The sequence below is a fragment of the Eptatretus burgeri genome, chromosome 6 (genome assembly GCF_056783735.1).
Source record: "Eptatretus burgeri isolate ZD-2024b chromosome 6, Ebu_testis_v1, whole genome shotgun sequence".
NCBI lineage: Eukaryota > Metazoa > Chordata > Myxini > Myxiniformes > Myxinidae > Eptatretus > Eptatretus burgeri.
In genome coordinates this window covers 38,901,792-38,922,477 of record NC_140966.1, presented here as the reverse complement: position 1 = coordinate 38,922,477, position 20,686 = coordinate 38,901,792, and the positions used below count along the sequence as shown (strand labels likewise).

General features: G+C 49.5%; 1 protein-coding gene and 1 pseudogene across 1 annotated transcript in view; both read left to right on the top strand.

Annotated features, from left to right (window-relative positions):
* The first annotated feature begins 12,187 nt into the window (after positions 1-12,187).
* LOC147024584 (cerebellar degeneration-related protein 2-like) overlaps positions 12,188-20,686 on the top strand; it is a 17,182-nt gene continuing 8,683 nt past the window's right edge. The window contains exons 1-2 of the mRNA XM_085884630.1: positions 12,188-12,493; positions 19,077-19,189. Coding sequence (XP_085740756.1) covers positions 12,418-12,493; positions 19,077-19,189 — 189 coding nt within the window. The 5' untranslated portion in view covers positions 12,188-12,417. The remainder of the gene's footprint in view (positions 12,494-19,076; positions 19,190-20,686) is intronic.
* On the top strand, positions 12,939-13,079 carry LOC147024585 (signal recognition particle RNA; annotated as a pseudogene).

Here is a 20,686-nt window from a genome sequence, read left to right as displayed (position 1 = left end):
CTACGTGCGTGTCAGCACGTACATGGGTGGAGCCCATGCAGAATACAGTTCCTCTGGCTGTTTGGTGGGCGGAGGCCACGCAGAATCATATTCCTCTGCCTGTTTGGTGAGCAGAGTTCAAGGAGGAGCCTCATGGCGGCCTTCGACCAATCAGCGTGCTACGGGTGGGGTGACCGCCGCTCAGCCAATCAGATCCCGTGACAGGGAAAAAGGGGTCCGCATGACGTCACCACTCCCCCGGGCCAATCAATGGACTTGCTGCTCGTTTTGGCCAATGACAGGGCGACGAGCAGTTCTGCATGCCAAAACCGTCCAGTAAGGGAGAGCGGGAGGGGTGGAGGCGTCCCGCCCCCCCAGAGAATGGGTGAATAAGGGTGAGGCGCGTTCGGACTGAGATCCTCTTCCTCCTCCTCCTCCTCCTCATGATCAAGAGCTTGAGAGACACCATCCCCCACGAGAGCCGCGGGGGTTGTGCGCCATGTCCCTGCTACTGGATTCGGCTCGCCTCTCACTGGCGCCCGGTTCGACTTAGCGCGAAGACCACACGAGGTGGACAGGTCCGAGGCAGAATCTGGTCTTCAGCTTGCCCCTACCCTCCGAGCTGGAGGTCTCAATAAAGACCACTTTGGGTCCGTTTCTTTTGGGTGCGTGCGTGTGTGTGTGTGTGTGTGTGTGTGTGTGTGTGTGTGTGTGTGTGTGTGTGTGTGTGTGTGTGTGTGTGTGTGTGTGTGTGTGTGTGTGTGTGTGTGTGTGTGTGTGTGTGTGTGTGTGTGTGTGTGTGGGGTACCAATCCAGTAAGTAGGAAATTGTATAAGTGCCTTACTGTACATACGTGCCTCTCTTTATTCGGATAACTCTGCTTCTTGCGTGCCCCCCTGCTCCATTATAAATAAAGCCATGTGTTAAATGTATCGGTTCGTTTTTGTCTTTCTTTTATTGGCTTAACACGGTGCGTGTTGGAGAATTAGCCAGGCTGTTGCCACTGTAAAGGGACATTTGGCCCGACGGAGGCTCGGTAACCGTCCGCTCGGGTCTCACACGGTTCGAGTACGCGAGCGGCTCGTTCCATACGAGCATCGTCGAGGGTGAATTTCCCCGGTAGTTTGGACGACGTGGGTATTTAGGTAAATTGAGATTGGCAATCCACCCTACCCCACGTGGTCAATCTATTGGCGAACTTCGGTCCGATAAGGGACCCGTCGGCTCCGGAGTTATCCGGGGTGACGACCTATAAATTCCGGGTGATCGGTGGAGCCGACTCGACTGCTCCATCTAGCGGTCGTGCTCGTCGCTGATACCCGGCCCCGCAACAATATATATTAGACATTGTAATTACATCCCATACATTAAACATTATAATTACATCCGATACATCTTATATATTATTTCCGAGTTTGTGGTTTCGTGTCACACTATCTTCGACTTTGTTCTGCGCTCGAGTTACGTGATATTCGGCTTACATTATCTCAAAGACCATATGAGGTGCATGGTACAAAAAAAAAGTAAATAAAATGGTTCTGAAACAGTGAAATCGTATTCCACTTACTGCATTAAAGTAAAATTACTACTGATACTCTGCATCAGTTCCCTTCTCAAACACACCCCCCCCCCCAACATGTCGCACAGAGCGCGGGTTATGCTAGTTATAATTACGTTTAAAATATTATACATTACAATTACATCTTATATATTAAACATTATAATTACATCCTATATATTTAACACTATAATTACATCCTATATATTAAACACGAGAAGATAGAATCCATTGCTTTGCTGACGGGAATATTAAGTGGGGGTGGGAGAAAAAGGGAAAGGATGGAGAGGAGAGAGGGGAAAGTTAGAGGTGGGAGAGAGGAGGGAGGGAAGGGAGAGAGAGAAAACGGAGAGAGGTGGAGAGGAAGAAGGGTCGAAGAGAGGGAGAGGGTTCTGCGAGAGGCAGACTGGTGGGATAGAGAATGGGATGGGGTGGGTGGAGAGGGATGGGGGTGGGATAGGGGTTGGAGAGTGGGAGGGGAGGGAGAAGGGAGGGGTGACAGAGGAAAGGGGAGAGAGAAGGGGGGTGGGAGAGGGAAGAGGAAAGGAGATTGGGGGGGGGGATTCTGGTAGATGTGATGCCCAATTTAAAGTCCATCCAAGAGCAGGGAACGTAGCCTTACTTTCTTAAAGTAAATAGGTATATCGGCTTAGTTATAAGACTCGTTATTTCTTTGAATTATCAAATTTCACAACAGATTTCGACATTATTTAGTCCGGACGATATCCGATCCTCAAAACCGAAATAATATTTTGATGTTATACTTTAATTAGTCCATGAGAGTAGATCATAGAAAATTGTATCATATAATGCATGAAATCGCTCCAAGCTCCTAATTTTCATGATGAAAACAATCATTTCAAGAATTAAAATTTCAAGAAAAAAAAAGATAGCTCCGGCAAACTGTACCGCTGAGGTTGTTTGCATTGATCAAAAAATCCCGAAGTCCTTGAATAAATTGGGAATTGATTTTTATCCCCCCCCCCCCCCCCGGAGGGAGGGAGCGGGATATTGTAATTGTCCGGTTTGTTTGTCTGTTTGTTTGTTTGTCTGTCTGTCTTTAGCAAACAGGCTTTAGCAAACACTATCAAATTTAATCCACAGGTGGGCAATGAACCTTGGACGACCCCATTAACTTGTGGGTCCAATTGGATCAAAGGTCAAGGTCAAGGTCACGAAAACATCAAAATCGTTTTTCGCTCATAACTTCGTCAAAAATGATCTGATTTACTTCAAACTAAGCTTATAGTGAACCTTATTCTATTTGTCACTTATAATCCTACCCATTCCTATAGTGAAAAATGCATATTTGTGAAGATCGGTAGGGTCCGAAGTTTTGGGAGTCATGGTCATCGGTCAAAATTACAAAATGGGCGGGATTTGTTGTGCCTGGCACCACTTGTTTAATATTTTTTTCGTTGCCCGATTTGAACGAAACTTGATACTGCACACTGCAGGGGAATGGTGAGTAAGGTGGGCCAAAAATTTTTGCGTTATCATGTACCGTTTTGGCTGTATTTTGAGAACATACATACATACATACATACATACAAGATGAGAGTTTCAGTAATATAAGATAGTACGTACAAAAGCGATGTACACAACGATTCGTAGCTGTGATGAACGAGCATTCGATAATATGAGTGAGGAAAGAGAGAGAAAAAAAACTATCGTTCAGAAACCGTTGCGTTCTGTTCCAAGTCAAGATATTGTTGCGGTATTCGCGCCCGCCGGCGTGCTGACGGCCACGTAACTCGAATCGCGGCACGTCGCCCACCGGACGGACAATCCAGTCGTGACCCTCTCGGACTAACGCCGGGAACCAGTCACGGGTGGACCTTTCGGTCTCACCGCGATCGAGCCAATCAGCCCCCGCGTGGGATAGGGTTGCTCGCCAAATTCGACCTACCTAAGTACCCACGCGGAGGGTAGACCGGGCGATCGCACCTCGCCGCAGGTCGACTTCGGACACGGGCCACTTAAGCGACCCGTTCCGTACTATCAGAATAACCGAGCGGTGTTATCGTCGACCTCGACGGTTCGATTAATTATCGGGCGTATTCAGCCCACTACCAACCCTTTACGTGAAGCAAGATGAGGATTCAATGGAGGAAAAGACGAAGCGAAGCGGGAGAACAGTTCAACAATAAAGCACATTTATTCGCGGCACACGGGAAGCACACAAATACAATTCCACCAAATGCACACAGAAAAAACACAATTCCATTTACACAAAAAGCAAATATAAAAGCGAAAACAATGCAGAGCTAATACCGACTACCGAGCACACGGCAACACTTATACAATTCTACTTCACAGACGGCGCCGACAACACATACCCAAAACCAAGGAAAAGAAATACCCTCAAGGATGAGGCGGGCCTGAGGCCGGGACCGGGTCGCGCCTACCCGTCTGGTGATGAGACGCGGAGCGGCGATGGCGCCCCAACTCCGCGGACCTCGCGGACAGTGTCTGGCAGGGGGTGGGAAAGGGGCCCCCTTGGTCGCACTATCTCAGCGCGGGGGGAAACAGGAGGGGGTTGCTGATGCTCGGGGTATAGAGGATCTTTATTATCCCTGGTGTGCGTCTCCACCTCGGCCAGGTCGCGCTGCCGGCCTTCCTCGGGCGTGCAGCTCCCGGCACCGTCGCGAGCACCCCCTCGTCTGCCTTCGCCGCTGCCGCCTCTCCGCCTCTGGACTCTCCACCCTGGACTCTTATTTGGGCTCTCCTCGTTCGACTCTCTTCAGCTTCTCCAGCTACTGCAGGCTTCGCGCTCCAGACTTCCACACGCTCTGACTGACGAACACGGTCCTTTTATCCCCCCGTAGCTTCGCCTTTGACCCCCTCCCTTTGACCTTTCACCTCGCTCCCCATTGGCCCGAGAAAAAGTGGGCGTGAAGGCTTTTTGATCCACAAATTTGCATATATCGATCGTTCTGGAGGCGGGGCCAAATCGCCCCTCGCTCACCGATTGGACGGCAAAAAGTGGGCGTGTGTCGTTTTTGATCCGTTTTTGAAGCACAAAATCCGTGATTTTGTACACGCTGTTCAACGTGCGCCCTGCACGAGTCCAACACCGGTACCCACAGCGGGGCAAGAACGGTGGCGATGCTACGGTTGCGAGGTGTGACGTGAAGGTCGTGGCGGTTGTGGTGAAGCGGTGTTGTGGTTGGTGGTTGATGTTGTGGTTGTGGTGGCAATCATGGCGGTTGGTCCAAAATAAAGATAGTAAAAGAAAAACGGCTATCCTGAAGAGTCGCAGCTCGCATAAATGACATGTATTCCCACTAGACAACGGGTTTGGACCTAACTACACATGTACTTACCGAGATACCTCACCTAAGGGACCTGAATGGTGGTTTGCGAATTTGGTAACCACAACACTACCCCCTCCCCTTTTTACAGACTCGTCCCGAGTCGTCAAATTTTCGTGTGCCATCATGTGTAGTTTTCCCCTAGTACATTTTACCTACGGATCCCTGAGTGCGACATTCATGGTATTCATGTCCCCAAAATAAATAACCTGAGGGCTGCGTAACTATCTAAACAAACTCACTCACACGGACGACTTAAATAAAATTGCCGGCGCTAAGACAGACATGCCGGGGGCGCACTCATATGTACAGTACATCTTAACCTTAACTTACAAATTTTACACTAAACCATGGCCCAGGATCATTGAACTCTGCAAAGAAAAGCAGTTAGCAGGGAGCCAGGCTGCCCACATGCAGTCTCTGGCTCAAACAATGCAGGTGACAGGGAACGTGGCTGGCTGCTCACACGCAGTCCAAGGCCTTCCCTTTTGAACTGAACTCAGTGAACCACCACGGTGCTTGGGCTGCACAAACGCAGTCTCCGTGCCAGCTCAAGTGGCACACGCAATGAGCACAACGAATGGATGCATGAACACAAACACGGTGCACGGGCCGCCACTGCAGGCCCGTGTTGTAGCTGCCAACGGGGCAGTTCTTGCAGCTTGCAAACTGTTGCTTTTACGATCCTGGCGCACATGGCAATGAACAGGGGGGGGGGGCAAAGCAAAAATTGAACGGGGCTGGTGAACGGGGGCAGTGGGCATGGCATGGCAAAGGTGATCAGGCAAACACAGCCCGCAGAAGAAGGAGGCCGCTGCAGGCAAACACAGCCGGCAGATGAACTGGCCGGCACAGGCCTTGAAGAAAAACAGCCAGCAGATGAACTGGCCGGCACAGGCCTTGCAGCACACAGCTACCGATGAAGTTGGCCGGCCTCCGCCTTGAAGAAAAACAGCCAGCAGATGAAGCTGGCCAGTTTTTGCCGTTCAATGGAGGTTGGTGGAGGGAGTGCGGTGGTGCTGGCCACTTGGAAGGCGGGCTCGGACCTACCTACCTGTCTCCCTCCCAACCTATCGCCTTTGCCTGTCACTGTACATACCCACTCCCTTAATTTGTGAAAAACCAATTTAGCCCCCTTAATTTTTTTTATTATTATTTTTTTTTCTTTTACTTCCCCACTATAAATCGTCCCCTAACCCCCTTTATCGTCCTTGTTCGGCTAACCTATCCTGTGACCTAGCCTACTCCCAACCCCTACGTTCCCTTCCCGGAGGGGAACAAGGGAGAGCTAACGTCCTGTGTCGAGGCCCAACTCAAGCCTCAGAATGGCCTCCCCAGAGTTCGGCGATCTATAACCAAAGTGGGTCCAGCGGCCCACAACGAGAGCGAGGGGATGGATGGTGCGGAGGGGTACATCTCCTAATCTACCCTAACCATTTAACTGTTAAACTACCCCGGGGCTTTCAACAAGCGCCTCTCGCTTAAACTATTGGTTCTAACAACCCAGATTCCCGTCGCCTGTGTTGGTGTCCTCACAATTTCGGGCCTCGCCCCCCAATTTTCTCTCCGTGCCCTCACACGGCCTCCTGGCTGGGACACGTGGCTCCCTTTGGCAGGCACGACCCTCTGCCGAATCTCCCGCTATGGCACCCCCGGGCACTACACTGCCTCCGAGCCTACCAGCTCCCTAACACCGGGGAGTGCCCCCCCTGGCACCTCCCCTGAAACGCACACGTGGCAGGCCGGCCTCCCGGGCCCCTTTCCGAGGGTCACCCGTGCCCACAACACTGCCCACGCGACTAATGGCGCCCCGGGCCCCCGCACCAAGCAGGCGCACCCGTGCCCACTACTCTATCCCGGCCCCCCATGGGCCCTTGGCCTACCACGGCCGACTAGCCTGGTGCCCGGGGTACCCACTCAGCGATACTCACCTTTCGCAGCCACGCTCCCAACCCGTCAACAGGGCTCCTGCACCCCTCCAAATGGGTCTCGAGCCTACTTTCCCACCAACAACAAAACGACCTCCATTTTTCAATTTGACTAACCCAGCTAACTCACTCTACACTGACCCCGGGGTCCCTTGGGCGGGAGTCACTCCTCCCCCCAATCACTCATCGCACCATGCATTCCCCATTCGCTCCACTCACACAGACCCGCTGGCCTCACTCACTCACCATGTACTCACCTCACAACTCACCAACTCTTCAACACACATACCACTGAACTCTGCCATCCTTCTAACTACATCCCCTAACTAACTCGTGCTCCCACGTCGTCCCTTAAACTAAAGCACGTTCCTTTTAACACTACGTAGCTAAACTACGTCCCCTCTACACATTCACTGTCTGTCTCTGTCTCCAAATCATCTCATTTTATTTCCCAACCTAAATCTGGCTACAATCCCTCTAACTAATCCATTCCACGGACTCCATGAGGACTTACCCCTGCCCCATGAAGTCGGTCTAGCTAAGCTAACCCTTCCCCCTAACTAGTTTCCATCCTGTGCCCCTGGTTAAGGGGGTCTTTCACCCCTTGCCCAGGAATCCTGTACACCCGAAAGTGAGGCTTGCTTTTTTTTTTTTCATGCGCAGCACCTGCGCGGCAACTCAGAGCTCGCGCACTTTGCACCTGCCCATGACGTCATGCAGCTGCACGTGTTCCTCGTCCCTCCTTGGACGGTGCCATCCGGCAGAGATATCCCTCCTGCCGGATTCCAACCCCACGTGCAGCCATGGCATCACCGTGCGCATAAAAAAAACACAAGCCACACGTCTCGAGGGGTTCCCCACGCGAACACATGTGCTTTGCCCGTTGGAGCTTAACACACACGATCGCGTGGAGAACCCGTCCGGTCCAAATCCGTTTACCTGCCTAAACTTTGTCCGTCCGCGGGATCGGCAAATCCACCGCGTGCGTTTCCGGACCGGGACTTCACTCTCGCAAGCGAGCACGTGGTGGTCTCGTGCGTTGCACAGCACGGACCGCGTGCTCACTGCTGGGTGAACCCGGCACGGTCCCCGAAACAGCTACAGCCGCTACTCGGCTTTCTCTCCTCTGTCGCCGTCTCCGTCGCCATTCCACACACGCATACCTGCGTGTCACGACGCATACAGTCCACTCCATCACATTCACACCGGGAGACGCGGCTGCGTGCTCCCGCATGCCAACCGACATCTCCCTCACATACCGCTCTCTCACACACACGGTCTCCCTTGCATACGGCCGTTCACTCACGCGTGCGGGGGCACTCACCCGCGGTGCCTCACTCGCACTCCGTGCCTCATCCACACACGCGGGGGCACTCACCCGCGGTGCCTCATCCACACGCGGTGCCTCACTCACACACACGGCGACACTCATACACGGTGCCTCATCCACACACGCGGGGGCACTCAACCGCGGTGTCTCATCCATACTCCGTTCCTCACTCACACACGGTGCCTCATCCACACACGGCGTGCTGGGAAGCACGCACTCCGGCACCATCGCCACCACACCACTCACACACGGGGTCGCTTCCACACACGGGGACGCACTCACGCCTTGCACCACACACACAGGGACAACCACACTGGGGATTCGTGTCCCCACAAGGGTCTCCGGGGCCTCTATACCCCCCAAGCTCTCCAAGCACCTGTCCACAGCACCCGTCCCCTCAACCTCGCAAAGCACGACCGAACTCACCTGGTCGTGACTCGCCTCGAGGGGGCATACTCCCTCCCCTCGTTCCTGAAGGAGGCCATCCAGGTGCTCGCACTGGGTCCCTACACTATCCGCCAGCTCACCCCCATTGTCCTCCACTACCTCCGTGTGTGTGTGTGCGTCACTTACCCCGTCTTCCTCGTGTAGTCTTTCCTCTATTTTTTCTATCTCCCGTGTCTCTGCCAACTCTTCACCCTTTACCTCCCCTGTCTCAACTATTATTTCCTTTGTCACGGCCTTCATGCCCGCCTGCAGGCATCGGCCCATGTTCTGCGTCTCACCCCGGAACTTTTTCATTTCCTCCTTCATGTGCTGTGTATTCGCATCCATCGTCGTTTTCACTTCATTTGTATTTGTATCCATCTTTTCATCCATTTTTTTCATATTCGCATCCATTTTTTCGTTCATTTGTTGTGTATTCGCATCCATCCTCGTTGTCATTGCCGCCAGCATGGCGCATAGCTGGGCTATGTCGGGTGCGCTTGAGTGAGCCGTTTCGGCAGGGGTTGGGGAAGGGTCTTGGTGGAGAGGGGGGGGGAGGTGTCATACACCGCGGCCGCTGCCGCACCCACCTCGGGCCCTGGGTTCAGTTGGGCGAGTCCGTGTTCCTGCACAATCAACATTTCCTGCTCGGGGATTCCATCCTGGACCATGGATTCTACATTACTACACATATACATTTCTAATACCCCCGGCTCCCGCTCGCCTTGAGACGCCATCTTGCTTCTCGTGAAGGGTTAATTTAACTCGCTCGTAATTTGGAGGGAATCGGGGGTCGCTTCTCTCACCCCTGGACCGATTCCCGTGAATTTAGCCGGAGACAGGAGAGCCTGTTTTCCTGTTCTCCGATACCAGTGCCGCGAGGAGGGCGATGAATTTGTATCCCACTTCTGACACCAGTGTTGCGGTATTCGCGCCCGCCGGCGTGCTGACGGCCACGTAACTCGAATCGCGGCACGTCGCCCACCGGACGGACAATCCAGTCGTGACCCTCTCGGACTAACGCCGGGAACCAGTCACGGGTGGACCTTTCGGTCTCACCGCGATCGAGCCAATCAGCTCCCGCGTGGGATAGGGTTGCTCGCCAAATTCGACCTACCTAAGTACCCACGCGGAGGGTAGACCGGGCGATCGCACCTCGCCGCAGGTCGACTTCGGACACGGGCCACTTAAGCGACCCGTTCCGTACTATCAGAATAACCGACCGGTGTTATCGTCGACCTCAACGGTTCGATTAATTATCGGGCGTATTCAGCCCACTACCAACCCTTTACGTGAAGCAAGATGAGGATTCAATGGAGGAAAAGACGAAGCGAAGCGGGAGAACAGTTCAACAATAAAGCACATTTATTCGCGGCACACGGGAAGCACACAAATACAATTCCACCAAATGCACACAGAAAAAACACAATTCCATTTACACAAAAAGCAAATATAAAAGCGAAAACAATGCAGAGCTAATACCGACTACCGAGCACACGGCAACACTTATACAATTCTACTTCACAGACGGCGCCGACAACACATACCCAAAACCAAGGAAAAGAAATACCCTCAAGGATGAGGCGGGCCTGAGGCCGGGACCGGGTCGCGCCTACCCGTCTGGTGATGAGACGCGGAGCGGCAATGGCGCCCCAACTCCGCGGACCTCGCGGACAGTGTCTGGCAGGGGGTGGGAAAGGGGCCCCCTTGGTCGCACTATCTCAGCGCGGGGGGAAACAGGAGGGGGTTGCTGATGCTCGGGGTATAGAGGATCTTTATTATCCCTGGTGTGCGTCTCCACCTCGGCCAGGTCGCGCTGCCGGCCTTCCTCGGGCGTGCAGCTCCCGGCACCGTCGCGAGCACCCCCTCGTCTGCCTTCGCCGCTGCCGCCTCTCCGCCTCTGGACTCTCCACCCTGGACTCTTCTTTGGGCTCTCCTCGTTCGACTCTCTTCAGCTTCTCCAGCTACTGCAGGCTTCGGGCTTCGGGCTCCAGACTTCCACACGCTCTGACTGACGAACACGGTCCTTTTATCCCCCCGTAGCTTCGCCTTTGACCCCCTCCCTTTGACCTTTCACCTCGCTCCCCATTGGCCCGAGAAAAAGTGGGCGTGAAGGCTTTTTGATCCACAAATTTGCATATATCGATCGTTCTGGAGGCGGGGCCAAATCGCCCCTCGCTCACCGATTGGACGGCAAAAAGTGGGCGTGTGTCGTTTTTGATCCGTTTTTGAAGCACAAAATCCGTGATTTTGTACACGCTGTTCAACGTGCGCCCTGCACGAGTCCAACACCGGTACCCACAGCGGGGCAAGAACGGTGGCGATGCTACGGTTGCGAGGTGTGACGTGAAGGTCGTGGCGGTTGTGGTGAAGCGGTGTTGTGGTTGGTGGTTGATGTTGTGTTTGTGGTGGCAATCATGGCGGTTGGTCCAAAATAAAGATAGTAAAAGAAAAACGGCTATCCTGAAGAGTCGCAGCTCGCATAAATGACATGTATTCCCACTAGACAACGGGTTTGGACCTAACTACACATGTACTTACCGAGATACCTCACCTAAGGGACCTGAATGGTGGTTTGCGAATTTGGTAACCACAACAATATGTTTGAGCAGGCCAAAAAACATGGCGGCTACAGACCCCATCGAGGTTACCTAGGAAACGCCTTAAGACCCCAGAGAGCGAGGTGGCCGAGGATCGCCTGATGAAGGATAAAATTAAATAAGGCCTTTAATTATCTTCAAAACGGGGTTTTTTAATCAACCCAAACACACAATTTTCACTCTTACACTTCCTTGGCATTTTCTTAACTATGGAAGCAAAGTTTCAGGCTGATCGGTTTTATAGTTTTGGAGTTATGGATGAGACACGAGGAGACACACCGACACATTGACACACACAAACACACATATTGGTGTTGATGTGTAAGTTTAATCACCCAGTTCTGGACGAAACTCAACCAATGAAATCGCTCCATTGAGGCGTTTCAGCATTCCAATTCACACCTTCGAGTCCATTTGGGAAACTCATAACTATGGTTAAAACACTTCTCCCATCGGATTAAAAGGATAACATGTCCGTGTTTCCAAGTGCCGACATCGTGGGATGAATTGCCCAGGCAATGCGCGCTCTTTGAGAGAATAATCTACCAAGCAGAACGTCCTCCCGGAGTGCCGGGATGCGTCATCAATGCGACTACTGCAACAACAACCAGGTCAAACATTGAGCCGACGACCATCCACCGCAGTCCCTCCTGACGACCGAGATTGCACATACAGCAACGAGGGACAAATAAGCAAATGCTTCACGTCTTCACACTCACACAATTCAGCGTGAACGAAAAATATAATTTATTCAGGATTTGTGAAGGGAAATGCCGTCGAAAAGGAAAAACGGAATTTTGATGTTATAAAGGAATTGGGTCCTCGAGACCGTGACGTGTCACACACACCGAGATTTAATAATCAACCGGACAACCAATGGGAGGTCGCAAATCGATCACGTGACATGCCTGCGAGACCACGGCCCGCGGTGCGCGCGACGGACCGAGATTTATTAATCAACCAATGGGAGGTCGCAAATCGATCACGTGACATGCCTGCGAGACCACGGCCCGTGGCGCGCGGCGTGCGCTCGCTACGGACCGAGATTTCTTCATCAACCAATGGGAGGTCGCAAATCGATCACGTGACGCGCCTTCGCCACGTCCGAGGGAACCTGAGCTCGAGCTACAAACAATGTTGAAAGATTGAAAAACATTTCACTCAGTGAAGGGATTTTTATTTTTTATTAATTTTTTTTGGTAAAACCTCCATTAATTTTCCTGACGTATGGACATCCGCCCGTCTGTAGCCAGCAAACAATAGGCAGCTCCTTCCACGGGCCATGTTGGCGAGCCCTCATGACTTGGGGATCACAGACGACATGGACGCGTGGTACGAGCGCCGACGCCTCGAGCAAGGTAAGATGGGGGTGATCGTACCAGGTCGACGGGGTCACGAACTTGGAGCTGGAAGGGGGGAAGCGGGTTTACCGTGGGAAATGAAGTGTTCAGGAAAACGTCCGACGAGCGCGGTATGTGGAGCGTTATAAATTGAGTGGACGACCGGCTTTACGTGTGGCGTCAACCAGGTGGGTCAGGTAGGCCCGTCGTCCCCTCGATGGACGGTACTGGGGGGGGGGGTAAAGGATGCTGCAGTGTAGAGGGCTCATGGGTGACGGTGTTCAAGTTGAAACGTTCAGGTATCACCAACCACACCTTGTCTCGACCTCGTTCAGGAGATCAAGGCCTTTCTGTTACTACATACATACATATATATATATATATATATATATATATATATATATATATATATATATATATATATATATATATATATATATATATATATATATATATATATATAACCGGGCGTAGTGGCGTGCGCCTGTAATCCGGTTACTCGGAGGCTTGGGTTGGAGGATCGCTTGAGGACGGGAGCCCTGCACTGGGCCGCGCTATGAGAGGGTGTAGGGCAGCCCGGAATCATGGTGAAACCCAATCCTTATCCTTGTGTCGTAAGAGGCGACCAGGGTTGCGTCAGGAAGGGCATCCGGCGTAAAACCTGTGCCAAGTCAGTATGCGGATCATAACGGATGATCCGCTGTGGCGACCCCTTACGGGAGCAGCCGAAAGACGAACAACAATATATATATATATATATATATATATATATATATATATATATATATATATATATATATATATATATATATATATATATATATATATATATATATATCTCATCAAAGTGAGGACACCCCTCATAAATATGTAAATAATTCAGTGTAACGTTTTAAGCAGCTGTGCTGGAAGCAAAACCTTCGAGTTGATGACAGTAGACATTCTGCAATGTGTATGCAGCAACAAAACTGCCATTCCATCAAAACAATGTGGCATATTAGGAATATTTCTGAAAGAGGAGGTAACAAAAGTGAGTACTCCCCCCTGCTATTGTCTGCACTGAGAAGTAAGTGAAGCATGGTAAAACAGCTTCCATTTTCATCAGTTTCTGTATATTTGAGTCAGAGAGTGTTGGAGGTACAAATATGCTCCAAACAATCCACACAATGTCCATGGAGCTGCAACCTCCCTGGTATGTTAAAGGTGAACAAGTGTACTCAATGCAGTAATTGTCTATCTGCTTGCTGAAGAAATAATTCCATATTCCATATATCCTGAAATGCAAGGAAATACTGTACCCATCTCCATTGAGAAATCAGCGTGGCTGCTCGTGGTGAAGAGCTCTCGAAAGATGTCAAAGATCGAATCGTTGCCCTACATAAAGGTGGCCAAGGATACAAGAAGATCGGTGCTTCTTTGAAAGTAAGCCCCAACAACGTGGCCGACGTCATCCGGAGGTTCTCCAAGAAGCGTACAACGATGAGTTACGCTCGCCGGGGCAGACCGGCAAAGACGACTGCACGTACTGTTCGCCAATTTCAGAATCTAGTCCTCCAAGACAGACGACAAAGTGCCGCCAAGATTGCTGAAAAGATTTCTACAGCTTCTGGCCAGTCTGTTTAGTGCGCAAACCTAAAGCAGAGCCACAAGAAAGCTCGCGAACAGTTTGCTGAAGCACATCAATCCAAGCCCCTGGACTACTGGCAACATGTCCTCTGGTCTGATGAAACGAACATCAATTTGTTTGGATCTGATGGAGTGCAGCGTGTCTGGCGGCGACCTGGGGAACAGTACCAAGAGAAGTGCGTTATCCCTACTGTCAAGCATGGTGGTTTGGAGATGCATGAGTGCTGCCGGTACTGGAGAGCTCAAGTGCATCGAGGGAAACATGGATTCTACGATGTACCGGTGACATCCTGAAAGAGAAGATCTTACCCTCCCTGGGAAAATTTGGTAGAGGAGCTGTATTTCGGCACGATAACGTTCCGAAGCATCGTTCCAAGCAGACAACTGCCTTTCTGAAGAAGTCGAAGGTCAATGTGTTGGAGCGGCCAAGCATGTCACCTGATCTAAACCCAATAGAACACCTGTGGGGCATCCTGAAATGCAAGGTTGAGGGACAAAAGGTGGCCAACATCACGCAACTTCGAGAAGTCATTGCAGAGGAGTGGAACAGGATCCCAGCAAAGACATGTGGAACACTGGTCAACTCCATAACGAGTACAATAGCTGCTGTGCTCAAAAACAATGGTGGACATACAAAATACTGAAAACAATAACACTTCAATGTGAGAAAGTACAAAGGGTGGACTCACTTTTGTCCCCCCCCCCCCCCCTTTCACAGATATTCCCAGTATGCCACATTGTTTCCACAGAATAAATGTGTTGGGCCTGCACATGTATGACAGAATGTCTACTCTATCATTTCTTTGAGTCTTGTGTTTATAATACATCTTAGTAAAAAACGTTACAACAAAATATGTACATTTTTGTAAAGGGTGAACTCACTTTTGTGAGATACTGTATATCTCAAGAGATTAGTGTTTTTTTATTCCACCTTTGGCTGCTGCTTGCATCATTGTTGGGAGCGTGACTGTGCCGCTGATGCAGTGCCCCGTGTCCAGTAAGCCGGTACTCATTTTTGCCGACCTTGGAAGGATGACTGGCTGAGTCAACCCACCTGGTGTTAATTCAACGGGTGGACAGGGGCTAAAACTCGAGACCCTCAGATCTTAAGCCAGCCACCTTAACCGTTAACCCAGCACCAGGATGGTTCAACAGATTGAGCATCCGCAACATTTCTTGAAGACAGTTCCAGCCTTCATTTACCCCTCTGATTGAAGGAATATTTCCTCGCACGCCTCACCTGCAACCTGGTCAGAGTGAAGAAATGCCGCTGTCCAATCCGGTCTACCCTGTGTAACACCTTGAACGTTTAGGTCACGTCGTCACGGTGACGCTGGTCGAAAAGTGAATGCATCTTCAAACGCCGAAGTCTCTCTGGATAGGAAAGTTCACCTTGCATGGGAATCATCCTTGAAGCTCGTCTCAGGACCTTCTCAACTTTATTGACGTCCATCATGAATCCAGAGCGCCAGGCAATATTGCCATACTCCAACAATGGGTGCACCGGTGCCTTGAAAATCACAGCCTGGAGAGTTTCTTTATCTAAACTCACAAAGGGTCATTTGATTAGCCCTGAAGTGTTTGGTTGGCCTTGCTAAACTGAACTAGCACATGGTTATGGAAGCTCAACTATCCATCCATGCTTGTACTAAGATTGGTCTCCTCGATCACTTCCCACATGTTTTCATTCCCAATGGCTTTCAACTGAGCCCAGGTCCTACAGATTGATTCAGAAGGAGCATACTTACCTTTGAGCTGTCAGATTGGTGGTTTGCAGGCAGGGTGTCATATCGCGAAGCTCTCCGTCTCTCAAATGGACGTCAAGCTGGGTGTCCCGTCTGCGTCTACTGGCATCAATTGTTAGACGTTAAAGGTTACGAGGTATCTTTCCATGAAGGGTAGGCGAGTTATCGCCGGCATCCTGAATAAGTTACAAATTCCTGCCCCAATACTGCTGGGAAGGCAACAGCAAACCATCCAATGTCATCATTTCCATGAGATGGCTTCATGACAGAAGGTGCCATTGAAGAGAGAGGTTTACGTGTCTGTGCCTGAAACCAAGTACAGTGAAGGATGAAAGAATTCTCCAGATCTCTTCTTTGAGTTTGGCTTGGACATCAGGTGAGCTTTTCAATGACACGGCTGAATGTTGCATATAATTGAAATGAGATGAAAACCAAGCAGTGATGTAACGTCAAACAATACTTATTAAAATCTTTATTTATTTACGTATCTTAAAATAAATGAATAAATAATTATATTTCTGTGCAGCGATTTCCTTTGTGCGTTCCTGGCTAAAATGACAGCACAATGCACTGCCAATTACTGATGGGTTGTGACACATCGCAGTGCTAATAAAAGATAATATTTCAGACTGATGTTGGTGTGGTTTGACCAAGTTCAGCGTAAGGGTCAGGGTTCGGTCGATCTGCATTCCTGACCAAGGTGGAGTTTGTCAATATACAAAGCCAGGCCAGAGAAGTCGCAGTGTGCCATTTTGAGATAGCAGCATGGATTGGTTGGAGGTGATGGTTGGCAGTAAGAAGCTGCTTTTGAAATACCCCGAGAATCACGAGTACCGATATAATTTCAAGTTATCTAGTTCCGTCAAGTCGTATCTGACATCCGACTTCAGGTGACATTCATGATCAGATTCCTCCAAACATCCCTATCCTGCACTGCTACCTGAAGCTCTGGCACAGACAGCTTGGTTGCAGCCTTTACCCCAACCCCTTTCTCCAGACTTTAATTCCAAGTTGGTAGGAACAATATTATAATCTCGGAATCAAAAGAAGAATCTGATTCCCAGAACTATCAGTTGGGGAACTAATACTATCGATGAGACGTGTGCGTGTGCGTGTGCGCGTGCATGTGTGTTGAAATAACGAGAACATAGAACGGAGCAGAATGCAACATAACAAGAGGAACAGCAGAAAAAGAAGGGGGGAAATGCCACAGCAGAGCGGAGGGACAAAATAAATAGACATTGTCAACAAGGAATGTGCGGATAAGGATGAGTGGCAGTGGAGAATGCAGCGGTGGTTTAACGGGTGCATAAAAGATCATGGTTTTGGATGAAGGATGATCTGAGATGCTGGTGAGCAGCTGTCTTGAAGAACTGGCGAGAAGAATGTGGAAGTTAATTTCCACAGGTAGGGAAAAAGGAGGGACAAATGAGTGGAGGTAAGCCATGATCCTGGATTTCGAGTTTTACTACAAGGGGATTGATTGTGGACTGCATGCACCCTTGCAGAAACGTAATTGGTGGGGGGGGGGGTTCAAAGCACACTCAGCAGAGGGTTCAAGAGCAGAAAGGAGGCATAAGAACATGGAGACCACCGACCTGTCTGCGATGTGAAAGTGATACGTCCGTAGATAGAGATTCCAATGATCTTGAAGGACTTGCTTTCAATGGTGAGCAAGGTATGAAGGGAGAGCGGTACTCCATCAAGCTGCAGATGAATTCCTTTTAGCTGGATATGAGTTCAGGTGTGTCAAGGAAGGACTTTGTATGACGGAGGATGCCCAGTCGGCGGCTGGCTTTGGAGGCCAACTTTGAAATGTGGTTTTCCCAAGAAAGATCATGGCTGAGCGTGAGACCCAGGAGTTTGAATGACAGATCCTCCTCAAAAGGAGTTTTTTCTTTCTTTCAATGTCTAAAGAGAGGGGAGAGGCTGCAGCCTGCCTGTCTGAAGGATGAGGGATGTTATAGCACAGGGTGGCATAATCAGTAAAGAGAGAAAGAATTTTATTTTCCAGAGTTGGGAGTTCATTGATGAAGATCAGGAATAGGACTGGGCCCAGAATACTGCCTTGGGGATCGAACTCCAGCCTTGACAGGGAGAAGAGATGAAAGGATTCCGTTGAGAGCCACACGTTGGCTCTGAGAGTAGAAGAAGTCGGTAAGCCGTGTGTGGAGTTGGCCTCGAATGCCATAAGCAGAGCTTTCAGAGCAAGGCAGGATGCCAGACGATCGAAGTATGTCTGGAGTTGTGACATTAACCTCAGTGCATGATATTGTATCTTGGGGGCAGATAACTGACATTCTGACGACGACTCCTATCTCATTATTTCTTCTCACCAAAATGCAGATACGAGATTTACCGTGGCACAATTTGTGGGTATCCACCTTTATAAATGGTATACATTTCTATAATGCCAATAAATACTTCTTTGCTGCTTCGTCCTCTTTATCACAGAAAAGCAGATTATGATGTTCTTCAGGCAAATGTTGGAGTTGAGGAAGGATTTGCAGGCCTTGTCAAATAGGAGAAAAAGAAGTGACAACTGAAGAGAGGGAAGGGTTGCAGAAAGACGACGATGCAGGTGAGCGTGAGGTTGAGAAGGGCAGCGAGGAAGAAGAGGGAGGGCAAATTCTTCGAAAATCCATTTTGGTTCACAAAGGACGTGCTGAATGAGGCCAGGTCTGGAGTGTTGGCAGGTGTCAAAGGAGAAACTGGATTGTCACCTGTGGGATACTTGCATGGATACATGGAGGGAGGGGTAGAAGGTTTGGTGAGGTCGATGGAGCCAGGTGTTCCATTTCATATGACAGAGCTGGAGGTGTTTATGAAGATGTGTGCCGGATCAACCCTCGTAGATCCCATGTTAGGTGTTTAAGAGATCTAATCGTATTGGGCGGTACTTGTGCAGGAGTTTGGAAGTAATGCAGAGGTAGTGACTGGTGCCTGGTCGATGGATCAGGGTGGAGGGCATGGTGGATGGTCAATGAATAATCGGTCACATTGACCATGACTCTCGTGACTGCCTCAAGCTAGAAAGTTCTTCTTTTGGCTGTTTTTACAATGCAATATTTGGCTGTTATTACAATGCAACATGCATGTATAATGAAGACACGTCTGCCTTGGGCTTTTTCCGTTGCGAGTAGGAATACAAAACCTCCGTGAAATTGGTCTTGTCCAAGCATCTCCTGGTGATTCTGTGCTTTTTAAAAATTTTTTTTATTTTTTTACAGATGTGCACTTGGCAGCAGAACTGGGGAAGATGCTGTTGGAAAGAAATGCGGAGCTGGACACGGCACTTCAACAAGTGTGCACAACAAATCAGGAGCAGGCTTATCAAATCCGGGTAACTTGAAGAACCATTACACGAGATGCAAAATTGAGAACGAACAATGGTACAATTGTCCAATTTTGATGTGACGATGCTCGGTACATCGAAAATCATAACATTTTAGGGCTGAGACGTTTTAATATTTAAATATCTGCTAAGTTTATTTAAAATTAAAAATTTGCTGAACCAGTCAGGATAACGCTTGCCAAGAAACTACTTTGACGGCACCGACGCTCTGTAACAGGTTATGGTACATCGGAATCATCGGAGAAAATTTGCTAAATGTTCAAATGGCCTTTAAAAAGTATTTTCTTTCGGGTTGGTAGGGATTGTACGTGTATTACATGCAGGACACGGGCAAGACTAGATCTCCAGTTGAAATTGATATTGGCTTGGATTACTGTTGGTTGATCTGATTGGCATTTCCATCCACTCACACAGCTCATGATGCTGGGAGATAAGGATTACAAGTATATAAGACCCGTTGCTTCGCTGACGGGTTTAATCGAAAGAGGACGTGTACTTCACAAATGTATTGCATGTCTATCTGAGTCTCGATCCATCCATTCCATCCATTGGGACCATACTCTGTGCAGAGCGTTGCTGCTGCCGAAGCAGTCTCCTTGGCTATTGGGAACAATGCTGAAAGGGTCGCCACTCCAAAAATATACCAGCAAGCTGGCACTCATTTTGCTGACCTCAGAAGGATGACAAGCAGAGTCAACCCCACCTGGTATTAATTCAACAGCTGAGCAGGATTTGAACTCGGGATCCTCGGATCCCAAGCCCATCACCCTAACCATTAAGCCAACACCAGGCATTGCGAGTCTCAATGAGGATGTAAAATGAAGTGAAACACAGGAAAAAAGGATTTTTTAAGGCATTGTTGTTGTTGTTGTTACTGTTGGCGTGGCTGCGATCGTTGTTGCTTGTGTGCTCCTCCCACATACTGTTACATATTTTTCCATTGCTTTGAGAAGTATGACTAAATATAATTTTGTGTGTTCTTTCTGTATCCATGACACTTTCTCCTAAAGGGTTCCTGCTGTCCTAGAATAATAAAAATGGTACCGATGAACCCTACATTAAGTTCCAAGTCCTGTTGTAACACATTCTTGTGATTGGTTAAACAGACTTGACGTTTTACAATGTTTTAATTCTTGTTCCAAGTAAATCGCCGATTAATTTTCTACCGGCACCATTTTTAGCTTATCTGGAATTTAAATTCCATCTCTGCTATTTCGATTTTTCCGGCCAGACCGCTGAGCCGATCCGGCTGCAATTTGGCAGCAACGTTCCTCTCCTGACTGGTCACAGAAATTGCAAAGCTTGTTCCGGTCACATGACTTTCTCGGTCAAAATGGCCGACTTTGTAAATTTCTTCATAAATCTTCTTCTCCAGACGCACCAGTCAGAATGCTACCAAATTTGGGTTTAAAACATAAGGCCAGGGCAGGGACGTTAAATTGTGGATTAAGATGCCGAAGTCATGCCGATCATGTGACCGTGTCA